The sequence below is a fragment of the Typopeltis vanoorti genome, chromosome 5, assembly GCF_054136105.1.
Source record: "Typopeltis vanoorti isolate ZY-2024b chromosome 5, IOZ_Tvanoo_1.0, whole genome shotgun sequence".
Classification (NCBI taxonomy): Eukaryota; Metazoa; Arthropoda; class Arachnida; order Uropygi; family Thelyphonidae; genus Typopeltis; species Typopeltis vanoorti.
Genome location: NC_143553.1, coordinates 97,510,581 through 97,527,968, shown reverse-complemented (window position 1 = coordinate 97,527,968; position 17,388 = coordinate 97,510,581). Strand labels below are relative to the sequence as shown.

Here is a 17,388-nt window from a genome sequence, read left to right as displayed (position 1 = left end):
TAATAAATTTCTGTACTTCTGTATTCTTTCTGTGGGAGTATGAGCCCAAATAAGTCACATTGTGTAATTTGACATTTTCAAGACTTGCTTGCATCACTATTTAAAAATGTTTCCAATTAAAGAAGCTTATATTTATGTTTGATGCTACTTCTGTGTCTGAATCACACTGTCTAAAAAATCATCTTACTACTGTTTTAATCTTCCTTTTCACTTTGATAACTCCAGTAATGTCAATGAAATTTTTGCAGTTCTCTGCTAAATACATTGTTTTTCATTGATACTTACAATATTGATTGTTCTGATTTCTGTTTATTTCTTTTGAGATTGATGTTCAGGAAGCAAAATTTTTGCTGTTTATCGTGATTTCCATTGAAAAGCATGTGTGCAGGGAGTTTATCAGAGCAATGTCCATGTTGTATGATTTTCAAGTTATACCTTTAGCATGCTTTGTGTTAACCACTATAGAATAAAATCTTGAGAAACTATATTTTAATTGGATTTTAACATATAGATTTATGTGTATGGATTGGAAATTATATATATATATATACTGCATATATATATTTCACTTTTTTGACAATGTGTCCTATGATTAACACATTCTCGAGGGAGAATTTCTCTTATCTGTTTTTAAATAAGCATTAAAAAAATTTAAATTATATATAATATAACCCACTGTTTTTCTCCCTCTTCCAGGTACTTTGTTATTCATAGTGAAGAATTTATGGAGACACAACACGTGTTAGAATAATTACTTTACTTAGGAAAGTAACATTCAGTGTTTCAACCTCTGTATTGAGGTCATCATCAGGAAAACATATGTACAGGATACAAGCTACACTATACAAAAGTAAGATGAAACTAAATTTGTTACTCATTTACCTTAGCCTGACCTCTGGATTCTTTTTTTTTTCCCCACCAGAGGTCGAGCTATAGTAAATGATTAACCAACATTTAGATTCATCTTCCTTTTGTATAGTGTAGTGTAATGTAGCTTATATCCTGTACATATATGTTTTCCTGATGATGACCTGTCTGCATGGTTAGCCTAGTGGCTATGCGCTTCGCAACCATATGGCTTAGAAAGGAGTGTCCTGTGTTCAATTCCCATTGACGACGTGAGGAGCTTAAGGATCTTCTTCAGCCATAGCCAAGCTAGCTGGTCTTGGGTGTGAACAGCAGGGTGTTTTCCTCAGTTTATCTGGGATTTTCATCCCGCAAACAGGCAGACTGGTCCCGTGAACACACACATGGATACAGTCATGAATATCAGCCTTAGGGGATGCAGCAGAGGAGTGGCAAACCAGCTGCATTAATATGCTAGTAACCCATCATTAGGAGGGGGACTCAACCCGTCCTAGACAGAGGATAAGGATAGTAGTAGTAGATCATGACCTCAATACAGAGGTCAGAACTTAAAATGTTACTTTCCTAATTCATTGAATCGTTCCTCCATAAATTCTTCATAATGAATGCTGACCACCGTATAACTTTAAAAGAATGGTACCTGTTATTTTAATATTTAAAATGCCAACATTTTACATTTTGCTGTCATAATATTCAGAGCAGTGTGAAATTTAAATATTGCTAACTTCCTTTATTTTAATGAAAACTTTTTTCTTTATAGATAACTATATACAAGCCAAATAAAAGAGCAGCTTCACTCAAAGATTGCCCTCCTCCTTTGCCAAAGCAAGGAGCAGATGAAATTTTTAATTATAAAAATTTGCCTCGTCATCACTGGAAAAAGTATATATATGCTGCAAGATTTGTAAGCTTAGTTCAAGCAAAAACATCAAAAGTTACTTTTTACAGTAGTCAGGCAAAGTGTATGTTGATGGAAAATGGTCCTGAAGCTGATTTTGAAGCATGCTTTTATGCTGGTTAGTAAGTATTGAATAAGTCTGAAGTTTTTTTTTTTAATAGAACTTATTTATTATTATTATTATAATCAAGGGAGAATATTCTAGGTGTGTGGCGCTCATCCATGAAATATCACTATCACCAATATTATATTTTTGCATTTATTCCCGTTAACGACTCCCCTAATTGTTTGCAGACTTTGTGTGATTCCTAAAATTGAACACAACATACTAATGATTTATTGCCCTCTTCATGCGGATAATGAAGCATTAGTGCTTCATGAAGAAGGCACTTTTCTATATGTAAATATTGCGTCACATTCGTGTTAATAGCCCGGGTGTGCTTTCAAAATGCATACACCTTTGAAAATATGTAAAGAGGGCGCAGCAAGTCAAATTCTTAGCATTGTAGTATTTTTAAACCGCTGAGAAGGCATGGCTAGGTGAGCTAACATTTTGAGCTTGCCCAGCATCTGTGATTGGTTATTGTGTCAACCACTCCATTTGAACCTTGTTGCTTGTCATGAGTTGAGCACTTTCTGTATGATGGCTGTATTACAAACAGCTGTTACACATGCTTTCTGGAACTGAAATTTGAAAGTGGATGTTAGGAGAAAAAAAACCTAACTGTTTCGCTTGTTATGCAGTATAGCATCTGTTGAGGTTGCAAATTTTTTTAAAAGGTATACAGGCATTTTTATTCTAGTCTTCGGAAACAACAGACAGCAAGAAATATCTCTCTTCCTGAATAAAAATAAATATTCTGTGTATTATAAGACGGTGTTGATCTACAAAAAAATACTGGCAGGTGTGAGATTGATAAGACAGACGAACCGCTGATTCTAAAAAAAAAACAACTAAGGAATGTAGGATTCCCGAAAGTGTGGATAATTCCGATAATGATCAGATGTTATGTACTCTGAGTCTCAGTATACAAAAGAAAATTCTTGGAAAACTGAGCAAAATATACACAAACCAGAGAAATACACATAACCTGGGTGACAAATTTTATGCAATGATTGGCTGCTCCATCAAACCATATTTATTCGTGCCATACTCTGTCTCCTCATAAGTTTTTTTAATTATGTCATCATAAATTCACTTATTCATGTCTAGACTTTACAGGCTCGTGCTATTCGCCCAGCAGCTTATAGGAAATACATCACAAATGTTAATTATTAATAATTTGTTTAGCATTAATGAAAGTATTTCTACTGACACTTATTCTTTCTTTTCATTTCCTATTCTAACATGTCTTATAAATGATGATTCACATAATTTTCATCTTTGAGTATTTCAGATATATCAACCAAATATAGCATTCTCCTTCATTGTTGTATTCTAATAAATCCTAAAACAAACCATTTGTTTCCCCACTGCAGAAGTATTCAAAGTTATCCTGCAATTAATTGCATTGGACCAATTAAGATGAGCGCTGATACTCTGTACACTCTCAAAACTTTCATACATCGATAAAAATGCAATCATATGGTCATGTGTATCAGCAGAGGATGGGAGGGCGACAATGGGGAACTTCCCCCAGGATTGAGTAAAAAATTCCACAAATTATAATCGTAAAAGTGATTGAGATATGTAACTTTACACCCTCAACCACGGGATGCTTTTTCTGTCTTAATATTTTATTATGGGTTGGCCTGTTTTGGCCCATGGCTGGATAGCCATAGAACACGTGTTTTATTGCAGCAATAAAGCACGTGTTCCTGTTTTTGGTTTATCTTTTTCTGATTTGTGAAAAAAATGAACTGTCGTGAACAGCGACCAGTGTTTGTTTGCCCTCTGTATCTAGTGAATCACTGAGTGAAGTGTGAATTGTAAATTTATGGTGAAACAAATTTAAACAGAAAAATACATTTTTAAAAGGTAAGTGTATGTAATTTGATATTATTTTACTTGTTAGTTTTATGATTTTTTTTGCTTTTAAACTGAAATAATTTGATTTAGGATTTTGGGATTAATTAGTTGATTTTTAATACAATATGCCGGTGTTTATAAAGTGTGTTTATGTGGCCTTCTATTATTACAGTCGCAAATATCAATTCTATCGTCACGTATGTCTCTATGATGATTAGACTTGAGTTATTGTTATGTGTTCCACATTAATAATAATAAACTAAGCCTCATATCGCGTTTCTTCTATGATTTTCTTAACTTAATCTTTGGGCCACCAGAAGATTATCCGTTCCCTGAATCCTATATATTATCCTTATTACTCAAACAAATTTATTTTTTTCTGCGCCAGCTTGAGCCTTAAAGTTAGGGAAAGACACTACCTCTAGGTTAACTATAGAATCTCAGGTGTTTCTAGCAAAATAATTAATTTTCTAGAGACTTGGAATTTCTGGCATAATCTTACTCTTGTTTGCAGTCGTGCCCTTACTTTCACTTGGGGTATCCCGCACACTCACACGTACTCAGGTTCGATTTTTATGAAGGGTCAGAGTCAGTCAACATGATCAGATACACATAAATTTAAAGAATCAAACATTTATTAAATCCAATTGGTGGTACTACACAAATTAAATTAATTATCATAATTCTAAAGTTAAATCATTACCTCTCATTCACTCTCTCAGTCATTAATCAATTTCAGTATTTTACCTCAAAGTATCAGCAATTCAATGTTTCAATATCTTAATACACTTACGATTACAATTCATTATTAACACTAAGTTCAGAATATAAGCAAAACTTCAATATCTCAATGACTCAGAACATGTTATTTTAAGTTTACAATTCACTTTATACATTAAATTCAGATTATCAGTAAAACTCAATACTTCATTAACTCAGTATACGTTACACTTAAAATTACAATTCATTTTTCTCATTTAGGCACTTTAACACACTCTCCGAATTCTCTCAGAACAATTATAACAGAATCTTTATCAGGTTGAAAGTTCCAAAAGTTTTTCTCGAGAAAACATGGTCATTTATATTCAGATCTAAACTTTTCATTCTTTCTTCTAATACAATCTTAAATCCCACTCTCTTAAATGTAAGTCAATCTCAAAAAAAGGGCTAAAATAAGTGAGAGTACTTATCTAATTTTTTTTGTCTTCGGTTCTTGTCGTCCTTTGTTTTTGAATCTGGATTCCTCGATACCAATGCCACGTGGTTTTCATGTGCTCATTGGGCTGGACGCTATTCTTCTGCCTAGATTTTTATGTAGTTGGATTTCTAACTACAGCCTGCGATTTAATCTTGCCGACTCTACTACGGTGACATACTGAACTCTGTCGAAAGTCAGCCCTCAAATATGAGAGTTGAGCCACGAAGATTTCTCGAAGCACACGGAGAGAAATTTCAGGAACAAGAAAAAACGGGGGGGGGGGGGGGGGGGGGGGGGGGGAAATTTCCTTCCGTTTTACGGGTTATATACCATCTCCAAAAGCGCCACCTTTTCGCATTTGAAATTTTTCATCACTTCACCCATTGGTCTCCATTCGGGTGACTACACTAATTTACATACAGGACTTCTTGGTTCAGGGAACGTATGAGTCAGCGTGCTTTCTAAGATATAGTGCCCTCAGGTATTTCTCCAATCTTACTGCATTTAGGGTGATCTTTGCCCTATGTCGTCGAATAGTTCGCATTCTTTCTTTGCATTATTTTTTTAATAATTCCCCTCTTATTTTGCCCTTTTTTTTTTTTTCGACTTATATTTATGCTATACACTCAGGTATAAGTTTCAAAATTCACAAAATTTACTATACAGAAAGTAGTTACAAACAAAAAACACAATTTTTCTGCTAAAGGATAAGTATACAATTTTCGTTTTATATAAATTGTTAGATTCTGGAATGGTGACTGAAGTCGCCGATTTGAGATCTAACGCCGGTCAATTTTTTTATATATGAAATTGTGCTAAAAACTGTATTAATTCTTTTTTTTCCCCAAGAATTAAAGATCATTAAAATCGATGTAAAATGAAAATAATGTATTTATAGTTTACATCGACAAATAATTACATAAAAAAATACCAAAAGATGTTTATTGATGTAATTATTTAATTACATCAATAATTGTAAAAAATTATTAATGTAATTATTTGTCTCCAAGCTCCCCCCCCCGGAAAATTTTCTGCAGACGCCCATGCATATGGTCGAATTGACGTGAAATTTGTAGCATGGGTTGCATAACCCACACAACAGCACACCCAACCGAAATGAGCATGCGACGCCACTGATTATTATCATTTATATGGATACTCCATGGAATCAAAAGACTCACTGCTAGTCAACATTCACATCAAGAAGAGTTTTGCATGTTTATCGTACCAACAGGACTTCTCATTACCATTTGTGTGCCACTTTCACATCCGTGGACAGGCTCAACTGACACAAAGTATATATGCCATGTTAGTTGCAACTCTCTCAGTAGAATTTTATTTGAAATTAGCATTTGTGATCTGTCTTAATGACATCGAAAATTTCAAATGCAATGGAGCAAACACTTATTTCATGTAAATGAAAATTTGGACAAATGTTAGGGCAGTTGTTTTTAGTTAGGGCATGTGATTCATTAGGTAATGCCATTTTTATCCCAATTGAATTATTTGTTTGATAGATATATTAAATAGACTGCAAATGTTTCGGTTCCTTATTCAATGATGCAATAAAACGTCTTGTTTTTCTTGCATCTGCATTATAGTGGCTGTTGGGGGTGGGCATGTTGTTCATTATATAGGGACAGCTGCTTCCAGTCTTCAGATAGTATGCATGCATAGGGAGTAAAAATTTATTTTCCCTAACTGAAAATGAATCCTATATTCTCTAAGAAGAATGAATCTGATGAATGCCAACAAACTAGAAATGTGGGAAATCCACATGTTCTAGTGATGAGTTTTCTGAGCTGCTGTCAAAAAGGGGGGAGGGGAAAACATCTGATGAAGTTTGAATTTTTGAAGATGTAAGTGAAAATTCAGATGATGATTTCAATCAGATATTGTATTTACAGAGCAGTTCCTCATCTGATGAAGAAAATATTTCACAATGTAAGGTTTCTGAATTTTCAGTTTCAAATGAATGGAATCTGGTAAGTAATGTGGCTGTACTGGTTCAGGAGTACAGAAGAGATGATGAGTTACTTTTACCACTTGATGTGGATATATTCATCAGTTAGAAATGCAAATCCATTTGCATTTCTAACTGATGGCCTAATGGAATTAGTAAAAGAAACTAACGGATATGCAGATTAGTGCTTATCTATAACTCAGGGTTGTGAAACTCCAGATCGACAAGTGAATTCCAAGAAATGGATACTCACATTCAAAGAAGAAATTTTTTGGAATCCTATTGCTTATTGGGATAATACATGTTCCAGAAGTAGATTTGTACTGGTCGGAGAATTCCATGTATATAAACTGGAAAATAAAGAATGCAATGATCAGGGACAGATTTCTGCAATTGCTGAATTATTAACATTTTTGTAACAATAATGTGGAGACGAAGACTAGTGATCATCTGTATAAAATATGAGACCTGCTAGAACAAGTTGTTTCAAGCTTTCAAAAAGCAGTTTTGTTAAGAAAAAGAGTTGTAATTCACAAGAGTGTGATTCCCTGGCATGGGAGACTGTTCTTTCAACAATATATTCCCAGCAAGACTCATAAATATGATATCAAAGTGTACAAACTCTGTTTACCAGCTGGCTATACATACAACATATGCATGTATTCAGGTAAAGATGACACAGTGAGTGGTTGGGGCCATGCTCATTCCATCACTTTTAAATTGCTTGATGGCCTCTTGAATACAGGGAGGATTTTATTTGCAGATAATTTTTATTCAAGTTTGGCACTTTCTAAGGGAACATTTCTCTGTGGAATGATCAGGAATAATAGAGTTGGACTTCAGCAGAAGTTATGTTGAAGAAACAGAAACATGGAGAAATAATAGCCATGGAAAACAAAAAGGGCATAAAAATACTGAAATAGACTGACATTCTGACATTTACTGATCTATGTAGTTAGATCAGTAACTACATAGACAGCTTACAGAGATCATCGTTGTGAGTTAGTGGAGAGTGCTCATAAGAATAGGGCAGGGCAGCAAGTACAGAAGCCAGATGTGGCACTCAGCTATAATGCTGCTAAGAAAGGTGCCGATCTCTCAGACCAGATGGCATGTTATTATTCCACTCTCAGAAACACACTCAAGTGGTATATAAAAAAAATCGCCATGAAAGTACTCTTCAGAACAGCTCTTGTGAATGCATGGATTATTCACAGAAAATTCAGTTCTAAAGGCAATATTTCCATTCTTCAATTCAGAAAGAGAAAGATAATCATAAAAGAATTTTTAGATACAGGAGAGACTATTATTACAACCTGACACCTCCAAGGAGTCCAAAGACTCATCGAGGGAGAGTACCTACTCTACATCTCTCTGTCTCCGCCACTCAGTCCACTAAGTACAGCAAACCACATCATCTACACCAATGCTATCTGCTGCCAACCACCACTAGTATTTTCACAGACAATCGCAAACATCCATATTCACAGCCTTTTGGCTGGAGAGCGGATACTAACCACTCGACCAACCAGGCCAACTACTATATCTAAAGAGATTACAATAAAAAGGCAAAACGTTCATTTAAGAAAAATGGAAGGTCCATCATGCAGGGTTGATAAGTGATGCAAAGAATGCTATCAAATATTTTCAAGAATTGGTGGAAAGAAATTGGCAGATCGGAAAGCTAAGAAGGTGACAACATAGTGTATAAAATCTGATGGGCAGCCTCCCATGTGTTTAATGTGACTCATACATAAATAACTTACTATTTTTAAAATAATGTAATAATGTAGAGTCATGTTGTAATATCCATAAATAAAATGTTTTCTGTGCATAAGCAAAATAGATAATGTGAGCTTTTAAAATAAAATGTTTGTATAAGGACCAAAATTATTTATGTATATATGCTGGCTTGGTTGGCCGAGTAGTTAGCATATCTGCTCTCCAGCCAAAAGGCCATGGGTTCGAATCCTATGGTGGGCATGGATGTTTGTGATTGTTTGTGGAAATACTAGTGGTGTGATGTATGGTAGATGGCGCTGGTGTGGTTGCAGTTGTAGTTGATGGATTCAGAGAGTGGTGGAGATATAAAGTTGTAGAATAAGTGCCCTCCCTCGATGAGTCTTTGGACTCTCTAGAGGTGTCGTGTAATAAAAAAATAAAAATATTATACAGTAAACTCTCGATTTAACAGACTATTAGGGGCTAAGGCGTAAAATTGAAAGTCCGTTAAATCGTGAATCTTAGGAATATTATTGAAAATAACACTTTCAGTGGTACAGTATAAATATATTTATACTTTAATATATATTTTAATGAGAACATTTTTATGTAAATACCATTTTACTGAGGATTGGACTTGAAAAAAGCATCAAGCTTCAGTTGCTTTCTGCTTTTATACTGTTTCTTAATAATTAATGATCGAAAATGTTCGTAATAAGCAATCACTTCTGGATCTGAAGATGTGCCTATGAACAAGACTATGTCGTCCATGTGTTCTCTAACCACTGATAATTTCGGACCAGCTGGAACCGCTTCTTCTTCCTTGTTGTTAGCCTCCTGATCACCCCCATAGAACATCTTCAGCAATCTCTTCCTGGCTGAGAATTTGGTAGCTTGGGTCGCCTTCTTTGATGTGTAGCCATTGTTCAATGTCATTCTATGCACAAAATATACGCGAATATACATGAATATACGCGAATGTATCCAAAGATGCAATTTATAAACACTGCTGATTGCTTCCGATTAACCATTGTATTATTTATATTTTTTTATTAATTATTTCATTATCTGTATTTATTTGTCAAATTATGTCTGTTGAATCGGGGTCCGTTAAATTGAGAGTTTACTGTACTACTAAGTAAAAAAACACTCATCATTAGTAATCAAGAGAATTATCGGAAAATAAAGTGAAATATATACATAAAAAAAAGAAAAACACAGACACAATAAATTGAACAGATGATTTGCTCCTCAGTCAACCTACGTATTCCTGCGACATCCACATGAATCACCTGATCAGCATTATTAGATCATAGGATAATTCCCTCCCTATAGTTATTTACTGAACTAGCAATATATATAGTCGCTGTTTCTTATTGGTTAGTAATTTATATTTTGCAAACAAACCCCTTTCCATCTAGTCATACGTTTTTTGTTTAATTATGCCCATCATAAATGCAAGTATGAAAGTCTAGAGTTTATAGGATCATGTATTCTTCACTTCACACCAGATACTTATAACACAAGCACACGTATATCCCAAATGTAAATTATTCATAATCCATTTTACAGTACTGAAAGTATTTTTATTCATGCCTATTCTTTCTCTTCCTTATATTTGCTATTCTTAATATCTTTTACTAAATCAAGTATAGTAACCAGTAATCAAATATACCATTCTCTTTAATTATTGTTTTTTTAATGTATTCTAAAAAGAACATTCTTTTTCACCCATCCCTCACCTGTAATGTGGGATTAGTTACAATCAAAGGAATCATCACGAAAAGCGGCGCATCCGATGATATGTAGGAACAACATTGCTGGTAATTTCACTCGCTTTGCCAGATGGTTAGGTTCACATCAAGCAAGCTACTATCGCCGCAACGTGAACGTGTTAAATTTATTCACTGTTGGGGTGCTCACAACCACCTCTGGAAATCCATTCCACTCTCCAAGTAAAGAACGTAGTCTCCACACCCCTTACTAACCACACTCTTAAACAACTTTCAACTGTGACCCCTTGTTCTCCCCCCTTCCTCCCCATGTATTGAAACATTTCTTCTGTGTCAATCTTATAGAATCATATCCTCTCTCCTCTGCCTGTTAGCTAAACTCTGCAACCTACACATTCTCAATCTATCCTCATAGGAACATTTCACAGACCTCTCACCAGCTTGATCACATGTCTGAATCCTCTCCACCACCTTCAAATCCCCAAGAAAAATAGGTGACCAAATCATAGCCTTATAAAGAGGGATTATAACCTCCATATCTTTACTTGTCAATGTGTTCTTCACCATCCAAGTGATCCTCTGAGCTATTTTGCCAACTCTTGCAATATGTTCTCTGAATTTCAATTCTTTATCATCACCCCCAGATCCCTAGCTTCATCAATTTCCTGTAAACTACTATTATCAGTATGATATGTGTGTAATATTTTCATCCCAAAGTGTATTATCTGACATTTTACAACATTCATTTGACAACCATTGTCCTTTGTTCACACTGCAAATTTATTTAAATCATCCTGTAAGAGATCTGCATCTCCTTTATCAATTATTGCTCTTCCCAGTTTTGCCTCATTGGAAAACAACTGAATGTCCCTCTTCAAATCTGCTATATCATTAATGTATAAATTAAAGATTAGTGGTCCTAGTACACAGTCCTTGGGTACTCTACTAGTAATGCTCATTGATCTTGATTCTACTCCACCATACACCACTCTCCGATGGCTATCCATCAGCACCCCTTCTGACCCCCCTTCATCCATGACACAGCCTCACATCCATTCTCATTTGCTCCAACTTATGTAATAGTTTTCCATGTGGTATTCTGTCAAATGCTTCTGCAAAGTCCAGCATTATCATGGTGTAGCCATTTTCTTTATCCAATTCTGCTATCACCTTATTGTAAAATGTGAATGAGTTACTGAGGACGGAGCTACCTTTCACAAAGCTATGCTGCCCCCTATAGAGTATCATATTCTTATCTACCCATTCCTGAATTTTACTTTTAACCAACTTTTTTCAATGCTTTAACCACCACTCAAATTAGAGATACTAATTGGTCTGTAATTTGCTGTTTCTATCATGAAGCCACCTTTATGTAATGGAACTATCTTATTCTCTTTCCACTTGCTTCAAACCTCGCCAAAGCTGAGACTTTTGATTAAAAACTTTGTCAGAGGGACTACCAGTTCACTTGCACATTCTTATGGCACACGAGCTGACATACCACACCCACTGCTGTATTCACATTGATATTTTTTAATATACTGAGTACCTCCAGTTCACCTACCTCTGCTCCCATCAGTCTCTGTCACACCTCAGTAACTGCAAAGTCACCACCTGGATTATATACCCTTGCAATTGCTTAGTAACTGAACTATTTCTTCTGCTTCTGTTACTTTCATACCACCAGCACTGAGTAAAATTATCTTTTCATAGTAATTTTTTCTCTTACTTACTACATAGCAAAAAAACTTTTGGATTTACTTTGGCCTGCTTAGCTAATTTTTTCTCTCAAAATCTGATTTAACCTTCCTTACCATACTAGTTAGTCTTCTTGCTTGTGCTTTATATTGCTCATGGGTATGTTGATCACTTTGTTGTATATATTTCTTCCACGATGCTTTTATTTTTTGCAGCTCCTGCTTTATATTGCTAGTCATCCACTTAATCCCTACATGGTTTATCCTCCTGATCCTTGGTATGCACTGAGATACTGCCTTGCTCAAACAATTCTTGACTGCTACCCATGCACATTCATTCCATATGGATTCTTATGCCATGGCATCGCTTCAAGTTTGGCATAATCACCAGATTTGTAGTTTTGCATAAACCCTTTCTTGACTGAAATTTCCACATTTAACAACTTCTGAAGACAACACTGCATGGTCACTTTCCCCGATCAGAAATACAGTTGCTACTGTAATTATAGAAAGATCTTCTGTTGCCAGATCCAGCACTCTCATATCCCTGGTCATTTCCATAATGTGCAGTTTCAGGTAATTATCCCTTAGGAACTGTATAAATTCCATTTCCATTTTGCCACGTGTCCTTTCTTCCTCCTTCCAATCTATGTTACCCAAGGGTAGCACCATCTGATAAAATTCTTTTGGCTTGCCTTTTGCCTGTATAGCCAATTTCTTTTCATACATCAACTCAGTTTTTTGTACAATACTCATAACTTTGCTGACCTGTACTCTTTATATATTTCATAACTCCTTTTATCCTTATTCTCAGGTTATTCTTTCCATATCATCATCATTTTGTAGAATTCTTGCTTTATAAAGTTCCATGTCCATTTCCTCCCCTTCCTGTTTGTTCTTTCAATTTTATACAGATATATCATTTTATTTAAGAATTATTTTCATAGCTTCCCATGCATGCTGATAAACTTACCATTGTAACTGATAACATGACTCAAGTTTGTCATAATTTTCAGCTTTGTAGTTCATCTAACCTTTCATAATTAGAATATCCATATGCTTAGCTACTTGCCAGGTATGGTATGATCAGTATTACAAGCTGTTGGCAAAAACAGTCGCATCTTTAACTGAGATCTCGTCTAATTCACTGATCAGATCTAACACTCTTTTACCTAGAAGAATTTCTTCTTTCACATGTTTTTTTGAGGAAATTGTCTCGCAATAGCTAATTAAATTCTTGCTCATTCTTATCATGACTTTCACTAACTACTCAATTGGTATTTGGATAATTTAAGTCATCCATAATAATTATTCATTTAGTACCCATCAGAGTTATTTGGTGATGCATCTCATCATCCTCAGCAGCTAAACTGAGGTCTGTAGCACCACCCCACCATGTTTCATCTTTTTAGCATCTACTTATTACTATATAGCCTCAAATCCACTGCTAGTTGGGACATTATACTATTATTGCTTTCATGAAATTCTTCCCTGACTAGACTCAAATCATCTGATATCAGTACTCTCCCTCTCCTGTCTGTTCTATCCTTCATAAAAATCATATACTCTTTATAACCTGGTTTCAGTAATGTTAACAATGCTAACAATTAGGACACAACACCAAGGCAACAAACGCCATCCCTTTGTTAGTATCATCATACACTTAATAATAAATTCAAATGCAGGTCATCCCTTTTATGTAAGTCTTTTCTGCCATCAATCTTACTCCATACATTTGTTATCCTAGATCTTGTCCTTAACTCATTACTGTCATATCCTGGTAATAGACTAATGGTTATCGCTCTCTTAACCTTTTCCACTTCTACCAGTTCTGTCATATTCTCTCTCTCACTGTGTTTATTGCTACTCAAATTATACATTTTTTATTGCCTTTGTCATAACCTTAATTCTCACTGAAAAAGGTTTGTGTTGAAAGATATGTAGTGCCTGTATTGTATCCTGAAATATATTTTACCTATGAACTTCTCAATGTTATCTCCTAGCACCCAATTTATATATGAAAAAATTCTAGTATAAGACTTTGTTACAAACCACCTTAAAACCATATGTCTGGTGGATACAAGTTCATTCCATCAGTTATGTACAAGTTTTGTAGTTCAGCAAATTCACTCTATTTCATAACTGCACTTTTTTTTCTTCTATCCAGCCTGCACATTTTCCTCATTGGATCTTAAACAGTCTTTACTCTCTCATTCTTCTATTTTTGGTTCTTTTAGTAATTTTCATATTCTCTTGCCTTCAATATACTTGTCACCTTTTAAATCATTCATGCCTACCACAAATTCAAATTTTTTGACTTTCTCTCTTTACATTCTGAGAGAAAATGTAAAGAACATTAGTTGCATTCTCTTAGAATGCAACTAACACATTTCATCTTCCCACGAGAAAAATAAGATTTCATCAAACACCTTCCTGATCATGGAATCATCATAAAATAGTCTTCTATTTGCTTTCCCTCATGCAGTTTTGCATACTCCTTTTTTTTTCCCAATCCTCTCTTTCTCTTCTCTACTGTACTACTTTTCAGGTCCTCCTTCAGTCACTTGAACTCTTCATCCTTTGAAAGACTCCATATAATTGTGCGATTTCTTTCATTACACTCATCTTACCATTTTCATCTTTGTCCACAATGTTATTTTCATCTGACTCCTGTTATTCATATTTTGTTCACCTTCATTTATTCTTCATCAACTTCATCTCTGTTCTTCTAATATACTTGTATTTTGCATCTTTTGCCCAACAGTCACTACACTGTTATATTACTGTTGCCACTATTCAAAGAGGACTAGGAAGAGTTCAAATAGTTGCTCACTTATGTTTTGGCCAATACCAGGCCTCATGTCTGTTTATAGATTTAATTTCAGTATGGGAAGAAATTGCCAATATCAGGATTTGCACATTGGGGGGAGTTAATTTTTGTTATTGTTTGATTTCATTATCATTAAGAAGGAGCTGGTAAGCAAACATTGAGAGCATAGAGAGATAGCAGTGTTGGTGTATATAGATTTGACATCCAGTTCGGTGAATTCTGTTTTGGATTGTAATTTGATTCTTTGAGAGTGTAGGGAGTATTGCTGTTCTTTGTCAAGAATTTAGAATGTGTCATTAGAGGTTGATCATTTTAGTTTCATTTCTTAGAAAGAGGAGATATTGATATTTCTGGATGAATTGATGGGCATGAAATGGCTAAAGGAAATTGTTGTTAATTATATTGAGAAGTATTGTATAAGTGAGGATGTGAAAGAGTTGTTGAAAGAAAAGAAAAAGAACAGCGAGAAGGTGAAGTTTGTGAGTCTGCTGCCAAAGTGTGGTAGAGTTGGAGTGAGAAGGAGAGCTATAATAGCTAATGAATCAATACGCAGGTTTCCTCTTATTCCTGATGCTTCTATCATCAGGAATAAGAGGGAAGAGTTCTTGGCATTGGTTAATGCAACCTCACCAAAAGTTATAGGCATCAGTGAGACTTGACTAACAGCACATGACATAGATAGAATGTGACGGATTTGGTATTTTCAAGGAGAATACAGTACACAGGAAAGGGGATATTGTACTGTTGATGATAGCAGATGAACTGCAGCCAACAAGAGTATGAGTCATTCCAGCAGGTGACAGTTCTTTTGAGTCAATCTGGTGTGAGAGATTGAGGCCAGTAGAACAAAACATAAAATTGGTTCATGCTATATGCCAGGAATGATGTGGAAGACATGTATCAGCAGATTGGTACAATGAATGCAAGTCAAGTAATTATTATGGGAGACTCAACTTCAGAGACATAGGTTGGAAAGGGGAAAGATCATCTGGCAGGAAGGAAATGGAATTTATACACTAACTAAGAGATATTTACTTGAAGGAGAATGTGACAGAGGGGACTCGTGATAGGAGAGTGTTGGATCTTGTTATAGCCATGTGCAGAGATAGAATACCTGTCCATAAGGCAGGTGATTATGATATACTTAGAAGGCAGCTTGAAGCAGTACCATAGCATAAAGATTTGCAAAGGGAAGGATGTTCACAGTGCATAGGGTATAGTGAAGGGATAACTGGAGAAAGCAATATCATACTATATACCCTCAGGAAGATAAATCAGGTAGGATTTTGTTGGATGAGTGGTAACATTAAGCATGAGCTGCAAAAAATTAAAATATTGTCGACGGTATACCCACACAGGTATAAGGAGAAAGGTGACCAGCTAACTCATGAACAGTACAAGGAATCAGGCAAGGAAAACTTACCATAATAAGGAAGGCAAAATCAGATTATGAGAAAAAAATAGCTGAACGGGCAAAAGGAACTCCCAAAGAGTTTTTGTTATGTGGCAAGTAAGAGGAAGAATGACTATGGAAAGGTAACTTTATTTAATGCAAATGGTAGGGAGGTGCAGAGGCAGATGAAATTGTTGAGCTACTGATGACGACTTTGCAAGAGTATATCATCCAAGTGAAGATGTTATGACAGGGACTGATGTGAGAACAGAGGTTGATGAATTGAAGGTGCTTAGGACATTGCAAAATCTGAATGCAGATATATCTGTAGGATTTGATGGGATGTTGGCTCATGTTTTAAGAGAATGTGCAGGGGAACTGGCAATGCCTTTGACTAGGCTTTTTAAGTCTCAGCTCTGGCAAAGTCCCATGAGTGGAAGGAGGGCAAAATAATTCTGTTGCATAAAGGAGAATCTAAGTCTGTGGTAGCAAATTATAGACCAATCAGTATCTTAGCAGTGGTGGTAAAAGTATAGGAAAAGTTAGTCAGAAATAGGTGAATAAGTGTATGATATGCACTTACCACATGCACCTCTGTTAAGCAAACTGCAACAAATGTAGATGGATATGATACTGGTGGTATTGATAAAAAGGGTGGCTGATGGACAGATAGAAAAAGTAGTATGTGGAGGAGCACAATCCAGAAGAAGGCAGGTGATTAGTGGCGTGCCTTATGGCTCTGTGCTTGAATTTAATTTGTACATAAATGATATAAGAAACCAATTTGCAGAGAGATATTCAGTTATTAGCTGATGATGCAAAGTTGATTAGGGTAATAGTTAATCCAATGATGTATGGAGGCTTGTGGGATGATTTGAATAGGCTGAAAGTATGGGCAAAACATAATGGATGTCAATTTAATGTGGAAAAATGTCAAGTTATGCATTTTGAGGTACACAGATTACAAGCTATGTACCACATCGAAGGAACTCTACTCCAGGAAATTGATGAAACTAGGGATTTGGTAATAGTAGATACAGAGTTGAAGTTTAGAGGGATATAGCTGAAATAGCCAGGGTAGGTCACAGGATTAGTTAGTTATTGCTGACCACACACAC

General features: G+C 35.4%; 1 protein-coding gene across 2 annotated transcripts in view; it reads left to right on the top strand.

Moving 5' to 3' along the window:
• The window catches only part of SAK (polo like kinase SAK), a 319,822-nt gene that overhangs the window by 198,760 nt on the left and 103,674 nt on the right, over nucleotides 1-17,388 (top strand). For both annotated transcript variants that reach the window (XM_090392629.1, XM_090392630.1), the window contains one exon: nucleotides 1,628-1,883. In XM_090392629.1, coding sequence (XP_090248755.1) covers nucleotides 1,628-1,883 — 256 coding nt within the window. The remainder of the gene's footprint in view (nucleotides 1-1,627; nucleotides 1,884-17,388) is intronic.